This window comes from Camellia sinensis, chromosome 2 (genome assembly GCF_055761805.1).
Source record: "Camellia sinensis isolate YWXY chromosome 2, ASM5576180v1, whole genome shotgun sequence".
Classification (NCBI taxonomy): Eukaryota; Viridiplantae; Streptophyta; class Magnoliopsida; order Ericales; family Theaceae; genus Camellia; species Camellia sinensis.
In genome coordinates this window covers 178,614,425-178,631,911 of record NC_138962.1, presented here as the reverse complement: position 1 = coordinate 178,631,911, position 17,487 = coordinate 178,614,425, and the positions used below count along the sequence as shown (strand labels likewise).

The 17,487-nt window shown below is 34.2% G+C and overlaps 2 protein-coding genes across 6 annotated transcripts in view; both read left to right on the top strand.

Annotated features, from left to right (window-relative positions):
* LOC114294174 (putative disease resistance RPP13-like protein 1) overlaps positions 1 to 17,487 on the top strand; it is a 141,232-nt gene that overhangs the window by 8,850 nt on the left and 114,895 nt on the right. The window contains exons 4-5 of one of the 3 annotated variants that reach the window (XM_082906524.1): positions 317 to 439; positions 8,352 to 8,488. The exons of the other annotated variants lie outside the window; for them this stretch is intronic. The gene's annotated coding sequence lies outside the window, so the exon portion shown is untranslated. Of the gene's footprint in view, positions 1 to 316; positions 440 to 8,351; positions 8,489 to 17,487 lie in introns of those variants that run through there. 3 annotated transcript variants of the gene reach the window in all.
* Positions 9,596 to 13,733, top strand: LOC145807954 (NAD-dependent malic enzyme 59 kDa isoform, mitochondrial-like). Of its 3 annotated transcripts, none has more exons than XM_082907046.1 (6): positions 9,596 to 10,670; positions 10,765 to 10,851; positions 10,946 to 11,083; positions 11,174 to 11,245; positions 12,002 to 12,103; positions 13,393 to 13,733. In XM_082907046.1, exons 3-6 carry the CDS (start codon positions 11,067 to 11,069, stop codon positions 13,448 to 13,450), a joined length of 249 nt encoding a protein of 82 aa, XP_082763172.1. In that variant the 5' UTR covers positions 9,596 to 10,670; positions 10,765 to 10,851; positions 10,946 to 11,066; the 3' UTR covers positions 13,451 to 13,733. The 3 variants fall into 3 exon arrangements, with proteins under 3 accessions (XP_082763172.1, XP_082763175.1, XP_082763183.1); XM_082907049.1 differs by having other exon boundaries at positions 9,859 to 10,670; positions 10,994 to 11,083; XM_082907057.1 differs by lacking the exons at positions 9,596 to 10,670; positions 10,946 to 11,083 and having other exon boundaries at positions 10,779 to 10,851.

Below are 17,487 nucleotides of genomic sequence, written 5' to 3'. Positions count from 1 at the left end.
TGGATTTGTCTTGATTTGCCACTTGAGCTGCCTTGAGTATATATATCATTCTCTCTAAGTTATTTGTGGATATTGAGTTTTTAATCTATCAATTCATCCCTGATGGATATATGCAGACTAGCCATGCTATAGCTACCTCTCTTAGTGTTACACATGAAGAAGTTATTGAAACTGAATGATTTTCATTAGATTGAAAACTGGGAGATACAGTACGTTGTATACACTCCACATGTTTGCAAAATATCTTACGAAAATATCTACCTAACTCACTCTGTTACAACAAGTTGAACTAACACTTGACTTGTTTGGTTTGCAGGACAATGTATCTCTAGTATGGTCTTGGATTGTTGCTCAGTCTTGATTGGTTACTATAACTGTACAAACATCTCATTCCTATGGGGACATCATGCTGCTTGCAAAAGCTACCGAGTCCAAACAGGTCACTTTTCTTGCTCCATGTGTTTTGGCTTTTATATTTTATCTTGCTTTTAGGTCGGCAAAAATGATCTTGGACTTCATTCAAACATTCTATGAAGTGCTAGATTTCAGCTCTTAAGCTTAATTTGATGGCCTTTTTTTGCAATGGACCAAGAATATTTGATGCAGCTGCAACGATGGAATTTACATTGTCTCCATGGGATCTCATAATGTATTAGGTGTAGGCCTTGAAACACACCATTTAACGCTTATAATTCCTCTCTTCCAAAATAAATGAGTTGAATTAACATTTTTATTAATGACTATTGATTAATCTATGTCTTACTAAATGGAGGAAGGATCATAGATTAATTTGAAAAAATAGAGGTGAAAAATGCAGCAGAGAAGTCTTGAAAAAACTAATGTGCCAGTCTTGTATTCCTTTAGTTCTAGCAAAGAGATTTTTTCATCTCAACTGGAGTCTTGAAATAGATCTTTAAAATGTAAATACAGTATTATTTCTATCTATATTAATTGGTTTCTTTTCTATGGTTTTAGTAAACAATGAATTGTTAACTAATGGAACACGAAAAAATAAAATACCTTGGAAATGAAATTTAAGGTCGTAATTTTGTGGGAAGAAGAGTATACATTATGTTGATGTTCGGTGCATTATGTCTGAGTCATAGCGCTTGACATGTACACCTTGAATCTATAGTGAAGGTGTAGATAAGCCAAATCAAGTAATATATCTGACTGTCCAAATTCTTAAGCATAGTTCTAGCTGCTTAATCTTGGCTGGTGAGGAGTAGATTGTTTTCAAACTTGGCATGCTGTATGGTTTCAGACTTTTCTCAGGTGTGCTCTTTCTAATTTATATCAGGTAGTCGCTCTTACAATTGAATCCAAGCGTGCCGAGAACACACCATGGTTAGATTGATTACTGAAGTAAAGAAGAATACACAGATGAAAATAAAGTTGTCTGTGACCATGCAACTTGTGTTTGTAGTTTAAGTTTATTATTAGAGTTAGGACACCTCGTAGGTAGAGCTCTCATAAAAATTAATAAATAAAATTTCAAACTTTTCTTAGGTGTGCTCTTTCTAATTTATATCAGGTAGTCGCTCTTACAATTGAATCCAAGCGTGCCGAGAACACACCATGGTTAGATTGATTACTGAAGTAAAGAAAAATACACAGATTAAAATAAAGTTGTTTGTGACCATGCAACTTGTGTTTGTAGTTTAAGTTTATTATTAGAGTTAGGACACCTCTTAGGTAGAGCTCTCATAAAAATTAATAAATAAAATTTGAGATAGTGGAATTTTTTTTTAATACTATTTGTATACCCCAACCCCTAGTAACCTTTGATGAGATCTCTCCATATCCCACAGACCCCCCACCCCTACCCCTACCCCCCTTCTTCTTCTACTTGAAAAAAATACTCAAGGCCAAGATGATAGCCCCCCCCCCCCCCCCCCCCCCCCCTTCTTCTAGTTGAAAAAAATACTCAAGGCCAAGATGATAGTTTTGTGTCCTTAGCAAAATGGAGGATCTTGAATTGACTGCATGATAGGAATGAGACTTTATACTACCAAGTAAGTTTGGTGGCAATTGTCAGCTTGTAAAAAACAAGTGATTTAAGAATTAATTATAATTTCTCTTTAGGTAGAGAGAAATAATTTGAAGCAATGACGCATTGCTGTTGCTTTTCTCTCCATGTCCTTATTGATAACATTGAAGATCTTGCTCCAATAATATATACTCCTACAGTAGGATTGGTTTGCCAAAACTATTCAGGGTTGTTCAGACACCCATGGGGAATGTACTTCAGTGCAAAAGATAAAGGAGAGATGATGTCCATGATCTATAACTGGCCTGGTCATCTGGTATTTTGGAAATATAAAATGCATTGATGTACAGTTTTGTTCTCTTTTTTGCTTTTACCTACTTGTTGGTGATACATTAAGAGTGCTTTGTACTTGTACCGGATCAGATGGTAAACAAAGCAAGGTATGAAAATGTGTTCAGTGTAGCATTATGTTTGCTGTGAATAATGAATATATACATTACAAAATGAGCACATTTGCTGGCTTAGAAAAGAAAATTGGTTTAGCACTCCTTGCAGCTTAAAGGTTATGTTCATCATTGCCCTTGACATATCATGGGTATATGGCTTCTTCTGTATTGCTGGTTGTCATGATTGTCCTGACTGATGGCAGTCGCATTCTTGGTCTAGGTGATCTTGGGGTCCAGGGAATTGGAACACCCATTGGAAAAGTTGATATGTATGTCGCTGCTGCTGGAATCAATCCACAGAGAGTATGCTCTACTCATCACTCTTTATTATGTGCAGGTTCATGTAGGCATAACACAAACAGGTGTACACTAAAATAAATTTGGTATACAAGTGTGCGTCAATGCATAAACACTTGTGCACACTGACAAGTAAATACACACATTTAGTACTGGGCTGACTCACAGATACTTACCATGCTTGATATGGATCATAGGACATTGTTATTGCATGTATCATGCATATTGAAGGTTACCTATGCTTGTTTATATGTTGGTTATGTTGTTATTTTTTCATGCTTTGCAAAACATATTTCTATTGGCTATTTTTCATCAATGTGGATATTATATTGATGAAAGTGCATATATATGAGACAGAAGGTTAGATGCGTGGAGAACTGACAGTAATTTCTTGTCCACCTGATCTCAAAGATACTAGTAACTATGATATTTATTACCTTATATTATATATCCAGTTTTGGACTAACTGTTTACCCTTTCATGCTGCTTTGCACTATACCAATCTAGCTGCATTCATCTATGACAGATACTTCCAGTTATGCTTGATGTTGGTACCAACAATCAAAAGCTTCTTGAAGACCGTCTTTCTATTGACTTTGTGCTGTTTATTTTATGTTCAGTGGTTCCTTGTCATTATTTAATATTTTATTTTTTCAATTATTTCATACTTCATAGAAGTTTAAAGGCTGCATTTTTGGGACTGAATATATTCAATCAGATCTCTTGCTCTTTAACATAATTGATTATTATCTCTCTTACAGACTGTAATAGGCCTTGAATACTGCAATACTGGATGCCTCTCTCTCTCTCTCTCTCTCTCTCTCTCTCTCTCTCTCTACACATGCAGAGAGGAGAGGTGAAGTTGCTTTGTGCTAATTGAAGTTTCATGCATCTCCTTCATTTGGTTGTCCGCTTTCTCAATATCTGTGATTATTTTGCCATCATATAATAATACTCATTTGTGTACTCATTGTGCTGTGGCCACGAGTCATAGATTGCCTTTCAATTTGTGTAATTCTATTGTGAACAAACCATTATCTCTCATTCATAGTGATGTTTGGGGACCTTTCTCTGCTTCTTCTTCTCCTATTAAATACTATGTTCTTTTTATTGATGATTTTAGTAAATTCACTTGGATCTATCCTTTGTGCTACAAAAGTGAGGTGTTCTCTAAATTTCAAGAGTTTAAAGTGTTTGTTGAAACTCAATTTGAAACTACTCTTAAAATTTTCAAAACTGATGGTGGTGGTGAGTTCACTAGTAATCAATTTGAATCCTTTCTTAAAAATCATGGCATTATGCATCAGCTTTCTTGTTCTCACACTCCTCAAAATGGAGTTGCAGAGAGGAAACATAGACATCTTATCAGTACTACTATTGCTCTTCTTCATCAATGAGCTCTTCCATTGTCTTATTGGCTTGATGCCTTGGCTACATCTGTTTTTCTTGTTAATCGACTACCAAGTTCCACATTGCAAAATAGAACTCCTTTTGAGATTTTGTTTCAGCATGTTCCAGATTTTACTTTTTTCAAAAGTTTTGGTTGTAGGTGTTTTCCTTGGGTCAAGCCATACAACTCTCATGAACTACAACCCAATTCCATACCTTGTATCTCATTGGCTATCATCCATCTATCAAAGGTTATAGATGTCTGGATCCTATTACAGGTAAAATTTATGTATCAAGACATGTTGTCTTTGATGAAACCTTATTTCCTCTAGTCTCTCATGTGCCATCTTCTCTTTCCACTAGTTCTATGCCTTCTTTTTCCCAGCTGTATTCTTTCTTTTGGTCCTCTAAATCTGTTCCTAGTCCAGCTCAGTCTCATCCTAGTTCATCTCAGTCAGTTCAATCTCCTCCTGTTCCTGCAGCTCAGTCTCCTACTGTTCCTAGCCCTTCTCAGTTTTTTTTGCCTCTGCCTGCCTTGGGTTCTGGTTCTAACCCACTCTCTAGCCCTGTGCCTGCTGTCGTCTCTCCTATAAACCCAGCAATCTGTCCTGCTACTTCTGCAACAGTCTGTCCTGCTCTTTCTGCAGCAGTGTCTTCTGCTATTTCTCCTGTGCCTGCTCTACTCTCTCCTGTAGGTCCTGCACATGCTTCTGTATCTCCCTCAGCAGCTGCTATTCAACCTTCTGTTCCAGTTCCTTCTTCTTCTTCCATTCCTATTGGCTCTCTTTTTATTAATCTCAGTGCCTTCTCTGGTTCAGGCCCATCCCATGTTCCTTCTCCTTCTCTTAATAAACATCCTATGTTTACTAGATCTAAAGCATCTCACTTCTCTCTTTTTACTTCTTCTATGGCTTCTCCTGATCTCTCTCTTGTTGAACCTACTTCTCACACTGAGGCTCTTCAGACTCTAGAATGGACTCAAGCTATGAACGAGGAATTTCAGGCTTTGCATAATCAGAAGACTTGGACTTTGGTCCTGCTTCCTTTACATAAACATGCTATTGGCTGTTAATGTGTTTTCCGCCTTAAGAAAAATTCTGATGGCACAGTTGCTCGTCATAAAGCTCGCCTTGTTGCTAATGGTTATTTGCAAAAAGGAATTGATTATCATGAGACTTTCAGTCCTGTGGCTAAGCAACCTACCATCCGAGTCTTTTTAAGTTTTGCCCTTCATTTTAATTGGCAAATCAAACAATTGGATATCTCTAATGCATTTTTGCATGGTGTCCTTGAAGAAGAGGTGTACATGGTTCAACCTCCAGGCTTTGAACACTCTAGTTTTCCCTCTCGTGTGTGCAAGTTGAGTAAAACCTTATATGGTCTCAAACAAGCTCCTCGAGCTTGGTATTCAACCTTTTCTTCTTTTCTGCTCTCCTCTGGTTTTGTTAACAGTAAATGTGATTCTTCTCTCTTCATACATCATACTCCCACATCCGTTACCTTGTTATTAGTCTATGTGGATGACATCCTTATTGCTGGTAGTGATTCTTGGCAAATTACCTCTTTAATTCAGCATATGCACTCTGCCTTCTCTATGAAAGAGTTGGGTGATATTTCTTATTTTCTTGGCATATCCATTCACTCCACTTCTGAAGGATTGTTTCTCCCTCAACACAAGTATGCTACGGAAATTCTTGCCAAAGCTGCCATGACTAATTGTAAATCCTATGCTTCTCCCATGGCAACTAAACCTTTTCCTACTGATGACACTATGATCCCTTTCTCTCAGCCTAATCTTTACCACAGTGTGGTTGGAGCTTTACAGTATCTTACAATCACTAGGCCTGATCTCTCTTTTGCTGTCAATCATGTTTGCCAGTTTATGCATTCACCCACAGTGGCCCATTTCAATGCTGTCAAACGACTGTTGCGGTATCTTCAAGAAACCTTGCACTATGGCTTGCAATTTTCTGCTAGTTCTTTGGATCTTCATGCTTACTCTGATTCCGATTGGGCTGGGAGTGTTATAGATCGCAAGTCTACCACTGGCTACTGTGTTTTTCTTGGTTCTAATCTTGTTTCTTGGACTGCCAAGAAGCAATGCACAGTCTCATGTTCCTCCACCTAAGCAGAATATCGAGCTCTTGCTCAGGCTGCTGCAGAGTTGGCTTGGCTTCGCATGCTCATTCAGGAGTTGCATCTTCCTCCTCCTCCTCCAACTCTTTGGTGTGACAATCTTTCGGTTCTTTCCCTTGCCTCCAATCCAGTTTTTCATGCTCGGTCCAAGCATATTGCTGTGGATTAACATTACATCCATGAGCAAGTTGCTGCTAAACTTGTGGTGGTTAAACATGTCTCTTCTGTTGATCAAATTGCTGACATTCTTACTAAGCCCTTGACCACAGCCAGGTTTTCTTTTCTCCAGGCCAAGCTCATGGTTCGTCCCTCTCCTCTTCGATTGAGGGGGCCTAATAGAGTTATGCAATCAAGTGAGGAGTCCACCAGACCTGAGCCGACTGTGTTGTAGCATAACAAAACCATAATCTGTTGGTGTAACTAAATCAGTTAGAGTGTATTAGATATAGAATAGATTTAGATGGTTATTGTTTACTTTACTGATGTATATAAACAGAGGTTGTATACTCTTTGATGTTAATGAAAAAGTAATTCGTATCTTCTTCAATATATACACATGTTTTAAGCAACATGCTTGTTCCCTTGTACATTTAATATTATCTACCTTATACAATTGAAGTGTTTTGCTGATGGAGATATACATGTTCATATCTGATGATTCTGAGAACTCCAAGAAACTAAGAAAAATCTTCTCAATGGAATATTCTTGTCAAATGAAGTTGCTGTGAGCCTGGACAAGTATTTGTTGTCATCTTTTGAGGGTACTATGCAAATGAACTATGATAATTAGACTATAAAGCTTCATTGGTGCTGATTATGTAATATACATAAATAAAATTACCCTAATTGAGTAATGTACTTGAGACAAAGTGACTGGAATAGCATAGGATCTTTTTTGTTTATTAAGCGATAGAAAAATATGGATTGATCTAATGCATCCCGAAAATTACTCAAAATTTGATCGTCAGCTGCCCTAGGCCATATTTGACTGTCGTAGTGTGACTTTATATTAAAAATTATGATGTAGGAATATTTAGTGACTCTGAAATGGGTTTTGGCAGAACTGCTAGAGTCCTTGCTAATGAAAGCAACAATACAAATTTTTTGAAAAAGATTATATAATCAAACTAATATTAAAGTGGATGTAGCACTTTGTATATTTTTCATTTCTCTTAGCTTAAATTCAACTAGAAGACATTGAATCCTAATAGAATTAAGCACTTCATTTTGTTGAGGGTGCTAATTGCAGATCCAAAGGTGCTTTCGAAAGATAATCATAATTAATACTTAGAATCAACTTTAACATGGATAAAACTTCTAAGATTTAATTATTTAATATTACCCTTTATGGTGTGAATTCAGATTTAGATCCAACAGAACTTGAAGTTAAAGTCTAATGAAACTAGAGATGTAAATAAGAATCACCTCATTAGATATGTACCTGCACATATATCTTTGTTTTTTGGGATGACCTTACCTAAACAAACTAGAAAAAAAATGCACTGGAAATAGAAACCATGGAAATATGGAAACAATCATGTGGTCATCTGACTGTACATATAAAGCCCAAGAGTGTCTAGTTATTACAACCAAATTATTATCATTCAAATGGAGTTGTATATTATTTATCAAAAAAATAAAATAAAATAAATGGAGCTGTATAAAAAGGCTATACTTCCATGTGCTGTAATATTGATTTCCATTTAAATTCCATCATCACAAAGGTTTCAAGTCTAATCTTTTCTTGTTTACAATTGTTTCTTGTCAATTATTTTCATATTTTTCTCATTTTGTAAGAAAGACATCATGAACCTCTCAGATTTGAAAATAGTGACTATTTACTTGTATGAAGTAGGATTTCCCTTGTTAAATTTTATTACTAACACCTTAGGTTGGACTTCCAACAATTTTAAACATTGAAGTTCATTCATGCTTATCCATTCTTAGCATTCATTTATGCTGAATATACTCTATTTCATTCTCCATATTTTCTAGTCTTTAAGCAGAGTAAGTAGACTACGTAACTGTTGTGAACCCATTTTTTCCAACAAACTTCATGAGGATTTATTTTTCACTTGATTTTACTTTGACAGATTTGGGACTTCGGCAACCTCAGTTGGAAGGAGAGGAGCATCTACCAATTGTTGATGAATTTATGGAGGCAATTCATGCCCGTTGGCCCAAGGCTATTGTGCAAGTTTACTTCTTTCAGAAATATGACATCTTGTTTGATGTGTAACCAATATCATACTGATTACTTGATGCTTGGCGAATATTATCAGTTTGAGGATTTTCAAATGAAGTGGGCTTTCGAAAGACTGCAACGGTATCAAAAAAGGTTCTGCATGTTCAATGATGACATGCAAGTGAATACTTGGTGTTGTATTCTGCTATTCTCCATGGAAATAGTAAAGAATATAATAAGACAAAAGTACTTTAAGATTGTTAAGGGTGACTCTATTATAATGACATTTTTGTCGCTTGTCATCATGTTGTATAGGGAACTGCTGGTGTTGCACTGGCAGGACTGCTTGGAACCATAAGGGCACTAGGTCGACCATTGACTGACTTTGTGAACCAAAAGATAGTTGTAGTTGGAGCTGGAAGGTACTGATAAAGTTCAACTGTAATGGTTGTACTCCTGGTTTAGTGTTACTTCTTTATGGTTTAGGGTGGTTGGTAATATCAGCTGTGAGTTGCATCTTCTTATTCTTTTTTCTGTCTTTCAGTGCAGGGCTTGGTGTTTTTAACATGGCTGCACAGGCTGTTTCAAGAATGGCAGGAGCAGAAGCAAGTCCTCTGTTTTTCCTACTTGATAAAGATGTGTGGTTCTATAGATATTACTTGCTCTCCAATTTTTTTGTTCTTAATGTCAATTACCGTATTAGCCTTTATTATGTGTTACTGGGTATTTATCTTGTAATAAAATGTGGAGAACATATGTTTGAACATATTTGTAAAGGAGATTTTTTTATTTTTTATTTTTAGTGTTATCGACTAAATTTCACTTTTTTTTTTCAAAGTAATGACAATCAATTACTTATCTGCATGTAACTGAATGAATTGTGGGAATGAATCTGCATTGGAATGAGAAGAAAAACTCATAATATGGCAATCTGAACTTTATTGTTTCATTTACATTTTCGAGGAATCATCCATTTGATTTTTGGTTCATCTTTTTTTGAGAAGTACTGGTTTACATGCAGGGTCTCATTACAAAGCAAGGAAGGGTGTTGATCCAGCAGCTGCACCATTTGCTAAAGCCCCTGGGGAGATCGAGGGTTTGGGACTTAGGGAGGGAGCAAACCTCGTTGAAGTGGTAAACCTTATGGGAGTGTTTTTTGGCAGCCTATGTTGATTCAAGGCTGATATAGATTGATATTGTGTGGAAAATAAACCTTTGGTTGTTTAGCTTGCTTCTTGGGTACATGCCATTCGCTCAAGGATGTTTGCTGTTATCTTTCAGAACATTGTGTATGCTTTCATAATTTAGAAAAACTATTTGCGGGGAATGGATTTTGTTTAGGTTAAAAAAGTCAAGCCTCATGTACTTCTTGGTTTGACTGGAGTTGGCAGTGTCTTCAGTGAGTAGGTGGGCAGCCCCTTAAGTTTGCTTTGTCCTTCGTTACTTTCAAATGAAGCATAATGAACCAGTGAAGTTGGCTTAGTTTTATTTGGAAAGGCTTGTTGTTCTGTACAATTTATTTGGTTAGTTGTTTCCTAGATGTATGCAATACCTTTTAGAGATGGTCTTCATTAACCGTATTATCATTTTATTTTTTCCCAACTTCCACTAAATAACCCAATTCTTACAAAAAAAAACTCACAATTATTTATTATTAGGATAAAGGAGCATACCTCATCAAGATGTCATTTGCTGTCATCACTATTAGTTAAATCCACTTGACTTAACTCAACAAAGACCTAATTTCAACCTCTTGGAATTGACTACATGAATATTTTCCCAAAATGCTCTCTATAGAGAAATACCTCAGTTAAATCCATGGCAATTACATTCTTTGTTACTGCATCAACCCTCATTCTTTTTTAATTATCCTCGTGTTTAATGACACTTTGTTTACTCTACTTTTATGGGTGTTTTTTCCTCAATTTACTAATCCTTCCATGCACAATTTTGGCTTTTTTCGTAATTAAATACCATTACTTTATAGGTAGATCTCATTCTGAAATACCTATTACTTGATAAGTAACTTTGGCTGGCTATGTTTGAAAAACCGTTCTCCACTTAGTGTCTAGCTGCAGGGAACTAAGCACAACAATGGCAGCGTGTATCCTCTTTCTGAGCTTGGTAAAGTGTTTGTCTTCTTTGATAAATCAGGTGCTTGAGGCCACACGAGAGTCAGATTCCCCTAAACCTTCCATTTTTGCAATGTCAAATCCGACAATGAATGGTTCGTCTTTCAAGCCTTCTAAATTATCTGTATTTTATTTGTGGAATGCTCTATTTCTCTATTGAACATCGTCTTTCCATGTTAACTGGAACAGCTAAATGCACTGCTGTTGATGCTTTCAATCATGCTGAAGAAAATATAGTTTTTCCAAGCGGGAGCCCTTTCAAAAATGTTGACCTTGGTATGGTTTCTTTATATTGGTGCTAATTGTTGTGAAGTGTTTTTGCACAGTATCAATAAATTAATTGGTCTCACTCTGCTCTCTCATTATGTAGCTAATGCAACCAACAGTTCTATAGTTTCTATATACCTGTCTTCCTCAGTGTGTTGTCCAAGCCAATCATATACTTGTTGTCAAGGAATGGAAAAGTGGGTCATTTAAATCAAGCAAATAACATGTATCTGTTTCCTGGGTTAGTGCTAATGTTCAAATGTTCATGTCATTGATATGTTGTGCTTAGTTTTTTATGACTACTATAGTAAACCTTTTTGGCTTGATTCAGGATTGGGATGGGAGTTCTTCTCTCAAGTGCTTGTTTGATTTCAGATGAAATGTCGGAAGCAACTTCTGAATGGTATATGTTACACAATTTGACCACTTCGTTGTTTGCTCTAACATAGCCTTTTATGGATTAGTGTTGTGCTCATCAATTCTTATTGGATTGTTGACTGTGCCCTCATGAAATGAGGTGGCACTTGTTACTGAAAAAATTGTTATAAAAATGGACACGTCATGTGGCATATCCCATATGTGTCCTCACCACGTCCATGTCCATGTCCTTATCCCTTACATATCTAACACGGCTATTGCACCTATTCTGATGTGTCGGTGCTTCATAGCTAGCTCATATACTTGTATTTTCTTCTAGTGGGTAAGGTTCAACCTATTACCTTAAGTGTGCACACCTACTAGCAGCACGAAAAGTCGTTCTCTTGTCAATAGGTTTTGGATATAGCTTGTTAAAGAACGATCAATAATCACTAATCAGGTTTGTTTGCATTATGCAAAGACTACATACCTACTGATATTGGATCTGACTCTGACCTTGTGGAGTGTGTGAACCTCACAAAGCCTTGTTTTGACTGTATGGCTAATACTACAATCAAGTTTTCTTTTCTCTTTATTTAAAGTATTCATAATTAACAAATCTGACCTCTGATTTCATGGGTCGGATGATTGGATCTACTCATCATATATCCCTAACCAGGTCTTGTAAATTTTGCAAAGAAAATATTTCTCCATTTGGGGACATCCTATGAATGAATTAGTAAAATAAAGGTAAAGTAACCTCTACTCATTTGTTTTTGCTATGACCTACTTATGATTGCAGTATTCAAGATATAGCAGCAGAGGTTAGAGCTGCTGTTGTTTTAGCAGCAGTTGTCGAAGAACTGGCAGAAGGACGCTGTGATGTGGGAACCAGAGAGCTCAGGTAGTTCTTGACTTTCTTACAAGAAAAATGCATCTCTTTTTTACAAAAATAGCCATGACATGACATGCACAAGCACATCTGGATGACAATAAAAGCTTTAATATTTCACAATGAAAGCAACCTCACATTTAACCTCAAAATGAAAACCAATTCAGAAAGACTAAACTCAACTCAACTAAGCGAGTTAGATATTCAGTTATTCTCATTGTTAATCAGGGACGGCTCTAGGCTATAGAGTATGGGGTTAATTGACCCATCTGCCAATTTTGAAAATTTGCTTTAAAATATATTTAAAATATTTATTTTGTCTATTTGCACCGATTACTTTGTTGGTTGCACCAATACATTTGTTTGTTGCAAACCCCAAGAGGTTGGCTTGGTGGCAAGGCCTTGAATTTTGGGAATGTGCTCCCTCTAAGATTCAAGAATCACATCCTCTTGAATAATACTATATGAACCAATTGGTATACTAATTCGTATACTAACGGATGATGTATCATAATTTTAGAGACTTTAAGTCTTTTTAATTTATATAATGGGTGGAGTCGTATTTTTTAAATGACAATGTCATAACTATGTTGGTACGTTAATCAGTATTCCAATTGGTGCATATAGCACCACCGAAACCTCTTAGGTGCTAACAATTCCTTGGGGCTTTGTACACTTGCGGGAAACTCCTTGCTGAGCACTTGTGCACTCCTGGGGATTAGTCAGGTTTTGATCCGGATACCACAGTGCCAATAAAATAAAATACATTTGTTTGTTGCACCCATAAGTCGCACCACATACATTGGTATGAGTCAATTGACGCCACTAAAATTTGAAAAATCATTGAAAAAATTTATATATATATATATCATATATGGATAATATTGACCCTATTAACTTATAAAAAAAAAGAAGACCTTATTGCACTTAGCATAGAGTATCATACCTTCAAAAAAAATTTAGGTCATCTCTATATTTGTTCAAGTCCCAAAAATGACTAGATTTCTCTAAGTTCAAAAACGAATTCAGTGAGTCCACTCCACCAATCACCAAATATCCTTCAAATTTCTCCAACCGAAGTAAGGAAATTCATTGAGAGGAACTGTAGAAATTTTTGTAATTACATTTTTTTTAACAAAAAGAATAGTATGAATGCACTAAAATTTATAGAAAACAAATGTTATATATAATATTTATAAGAGTGAAAAAAAATTCCTCATAGAATTTGTAGAACTTAATCATTGATTCCTGGAGCCGCCACTGTTGCTAATAATCTATGGCTTTTCTCATTTTGGATGCAGGAGGAGAATATGTCAAACGCAACATGTGGTATCCAGTTTACAGCCCTCTTGTTCATGAGAAATAAAGTTCCGATCATCTCTGTGTGTGTGTGCGCGCGCGCGAAGGATATTTTTCTGCAGACATTGTCCCAGCGTTCTGCAGCCATTCAATTATTCATGATGTAACTGTAGTTTTGAAGTCTAGAGTAGTAATATGGGTGAAAGAACAAAACTGGAGAGAGAAGGCTCGTAGAAGTTGAATAATGCCACTGCAGTTTTAATTAAGTCCTTTTGTATAAATCTTCTTATTGATGTAATGAACAACATCATGTAAAATGTCTCTTTTTTAGTTTTTTCAAAAACTTATTGATGTTTCATGTATGCTCCTTTTTTTTAGTCTACTTTAATTTGGTATTTCAACCTAAATTTTAATCATACCTTAAAATAATGTCAAGTCCTTTTGTATAAATCTCCATTTTTATTCTTTTAATCACTTTTTTTTTTTTAAAAAAAAAAAATTTGTTTGATGTATCTAACTTAGATGTAGTTGAAACATAAAAATATTCACAAATATTTAAATTTATTCACAAATATTTTACTTTTAGGTGTATCCAAAAATATTTATAAAACAAAATTGATTAAAATATAAAAAAGGTTCATTTTAGACAACCAAATATGAAATATAAATAACTAAAAATTTTAAAAACTGTATTTGAAAAATCGAAATCAAACAGAGTGCTTGTTTGGGAACTTGGTTATTTTAGTAGCTTTTGACTATTTTATGAGATGAAAATAGATGTGTTTGGGATGATTTGTGGGTTTTTTTGTAGTTGAATATATGGTTGGAAAAGAAAAAATAATTGATTGATGTGTAAGATATTACATTTTGCCTTACTCATTATTTTAATTTTTGTTTTGTCTTCACTGACTATTTTAGCTAAAATCAAACATCCAAACAAACATGTTTGGTTGTGATCTTAAAAGTAATATATTAATGGTTTTAGCTATTGGGTTGGTGTGGTGATAATGGGATGGTTGTGGAGTGGTAGAGGTGGTAATGAAAGTGATGGTGGTGGTGGTGGCAGTAGAGGTAGAGGTGATGGTGATGATGGTTGTGTGATAAGATTGGCCAGTGTGTAGTCTATTTTAAAAAAGTGAATAATGTTTTCAACTCAAATAAATTATTTTTCATTAATTATGAAAAATATTTTACTTTCATTTTTTATCACACCAAATGTCACAACTAGGGAAAATAAATGTCACACCAAATATTTTACTTTCATTTTTTGTCGGATTTGTTATTACCGTCCCCGCCCCCGCCCCCGCCACCCCTATTTCGTCCCTCACTCCCGCTACCAGGCGGAGTTTTTCTTCCCTTCCCTGTACATCTGAACTCACCTTGTTCATCTGACTAAGAGCTCGTTTGAGAATTGACTATTTTGGTTGATACTTTCACAAAAAAAAAAAAATGTACAAAATATAGAGATAGTGATGCGATTGAATATTTTAATTTTTTAAATTATTTTAATCAAAAAAATCACATGCCAAACACCCTTTCTAAACCAAAGTTGTTACTTCAACCTAATAGAATAAGTAATAAAGCCAAAATTTAGTGGTTAAAATAGTTAATGAGGACAAAAAAAAAAAATTTATTCAATAAGACAAAATAAGTTAAAATGTCACATTCAAATTATAATTTTTTTTTTTTCTCTTACAACTATCATATCAATTACAAAAAACTCAATCATTATTCCAAATAAATTTTTGTAATCAAATTAAAATAACTATAAATAAAAAAAAAATTTGACTAAAAGAACTCATTCCTGAACGGGGAAAATGAGTGAGAAGTCTGATACACATAGATAGAGAGAGTTGCAAGCCTCTATTGAGAAAAGTAAAAGTTTGAAACAACTGTCTACTTTTGCAAGTTAGTATTATGAAACTTTCAGACTTTTATAAATAGAAGAAAAGTCCTTAATTAGTCTTTTGGAAAATTCTATAGCATCTCATCATGTGTTTTTGTGATGTTGGTTATAATCAATGGCGGAGTCAGGAAATTAAATCAGAAAGAGCACTTATTAATTATAATATTGAAATTTTTTACAAAATTTTTTTACATAAATTTTTATGATTGATTTGGAGAACGATCAAAAAATAATATTATTCATAACTAATGTATCTTGGATAATATAAAAAAAAAAGTTATGAATATAAGTCTTAAAATAAATTATATAATGATAAAGTAATTTTTTTATACAAAAGTTGAGTAAGAATTCAATATAATGGTAATATCAAGTCATCATTGACATGTGATATCATCAACCAATAATAAAGAAACACGTGGAGGATGAACCTCACATGTCACTAACAACCCAATAAATTATATATCTTCATAGTAAGATTAATTATACTTGCATGCCAACAATAATAGATATCACCGTTACATTAAAAAAAATTATAAATTTTTCATAGATAATAATATGACTTATCGTAATCTTTTAATTTTTAATCAAAACAACCATTATTATTCTCATAATTTTAAAAATGCCATTGACATTTCACACTAAATAATATTTTTATAATTTAAAAAATATATTTTTTCTTTATATTTGGTATAAATAAAACAAAAAAAGAAGCCCAAACCAAGGGGGCACATGAACCACCCCCCCCCCCCCCGGCGGCTCCTCTCTATCTCCGCCCCTGGTTATAATGCATTTCTGTGATAAATATTATATTTTTTTGATAAAAAATTATGATTCAAAAATGGAGTTATGCATTTTTGTGATAATATAATATATTTTATGATATTGTTACACATTTTGTACTTAGAAAATATTTGTATAAAAAAATGTGTAACACTATCATAAAATGCTTAATTTTATTTCTGAATCACAAATTATCATAACTTCTATCTGAAAAATACGTAATATTCATCACAAAAATACGTAATAGAATGCATTTTCTAATTTGTGATAAGTCCCAATTTTAAGTTGAATAGTTAAACTTATAATCTTTTATTATATATAATATATATTAATTATAGGGTTGGGTTTGGATTGGATGGTGCATCTCCCACCCCAGTCTCAACCCTACCTTCACTTCGGATGGGAAAAAAAACACACTCCCGCCCATCTCTTCAATAGATTGGGTACATCTAGTAGGGACAAGTCCTCATGGAACAAGTTAAAATGATCATCCGGAATTACAACCACATTTCACACTATTTACTATTTGGGAAAAATATTACATCAGTCATAAATAATTAATAATTACCAATCATTGATAAATTTTATAAATTTTAATCATAAGCTTTTTTTATGAATTCGTAATTTTTTTATTTTTTTTAAACTAGGACTGAAATGTAATGTTTCCTACTTTTTATCCCCAATATTCTTCATTTAAAATTTCATGAAATTATTGAGAAAACCATTAAATAACATGTAAATTTTTGGGGGGGAAATATTTTTAAATTTAATTTATTTATTCTTTTGACAACGGGAGTGGAAGGTGGAAATTAGCAAAACTCGACCACAGACATCATAGGCACGGCAGGTAAAATGCCAATTCCTAGTCTTTGTTCTATAAAACATATCTAGAAATTATCACTTAAACCTTGGTAAGATATCATCAAAATTGGTAATTTTTTTGTTTATTGAATTTATCACTACAACAAAAAATGCATTGTTTCCAAACATCAAATTTTCGTCACTAAAGTGGTCTGTGACGAAAATTTTTTGTCACCACGATTGTCGCATATACGTTGTCGCTGAAAGTACCTGGTGGCAAAAAATATTTTTCACCTGTTTTTCATTTTTAGCGACGAAATTTTTCATCTCCAAATGTTGCATTTTTCGCCCTCTATAATATCAATTTTGTCACTAGAATTAGATAATATTTTATTTTAATTGTTTTGGTGACGAAATATTTCATCACTAAATAGATTTTAGTGACGAAATTTTTCCTCACCAACAATATAGATTAAGGTGATAAAAAAATTCGTCACTAAAATGAGCACAAAAAAAAATTCTTCGATAACAAAACATTGTCACCCAATATTTCAATTTAACGACGAAATATTCAGCAAATATGAGGAAATTATTTGTTTGCTACTATATT

Coding starts and splice junctions, on each gene's coding strand:
- LOC145807954 (XM_082907046.1), top strand. Junction 11,246..12,001: donor TCGGAAGCAACTTCTGAATG/GTATATGTTACA, acceptor TTATGATTGCAG/TATTCAAGATATAGCAGCAG. Junction 12,104..13,392: donor GTGGGAACCAGAGAGCTCAG/GTAGTTCTTGAC, acceptor TTTTGGATGCAG/GAGGAGAATATGTCAAACGC.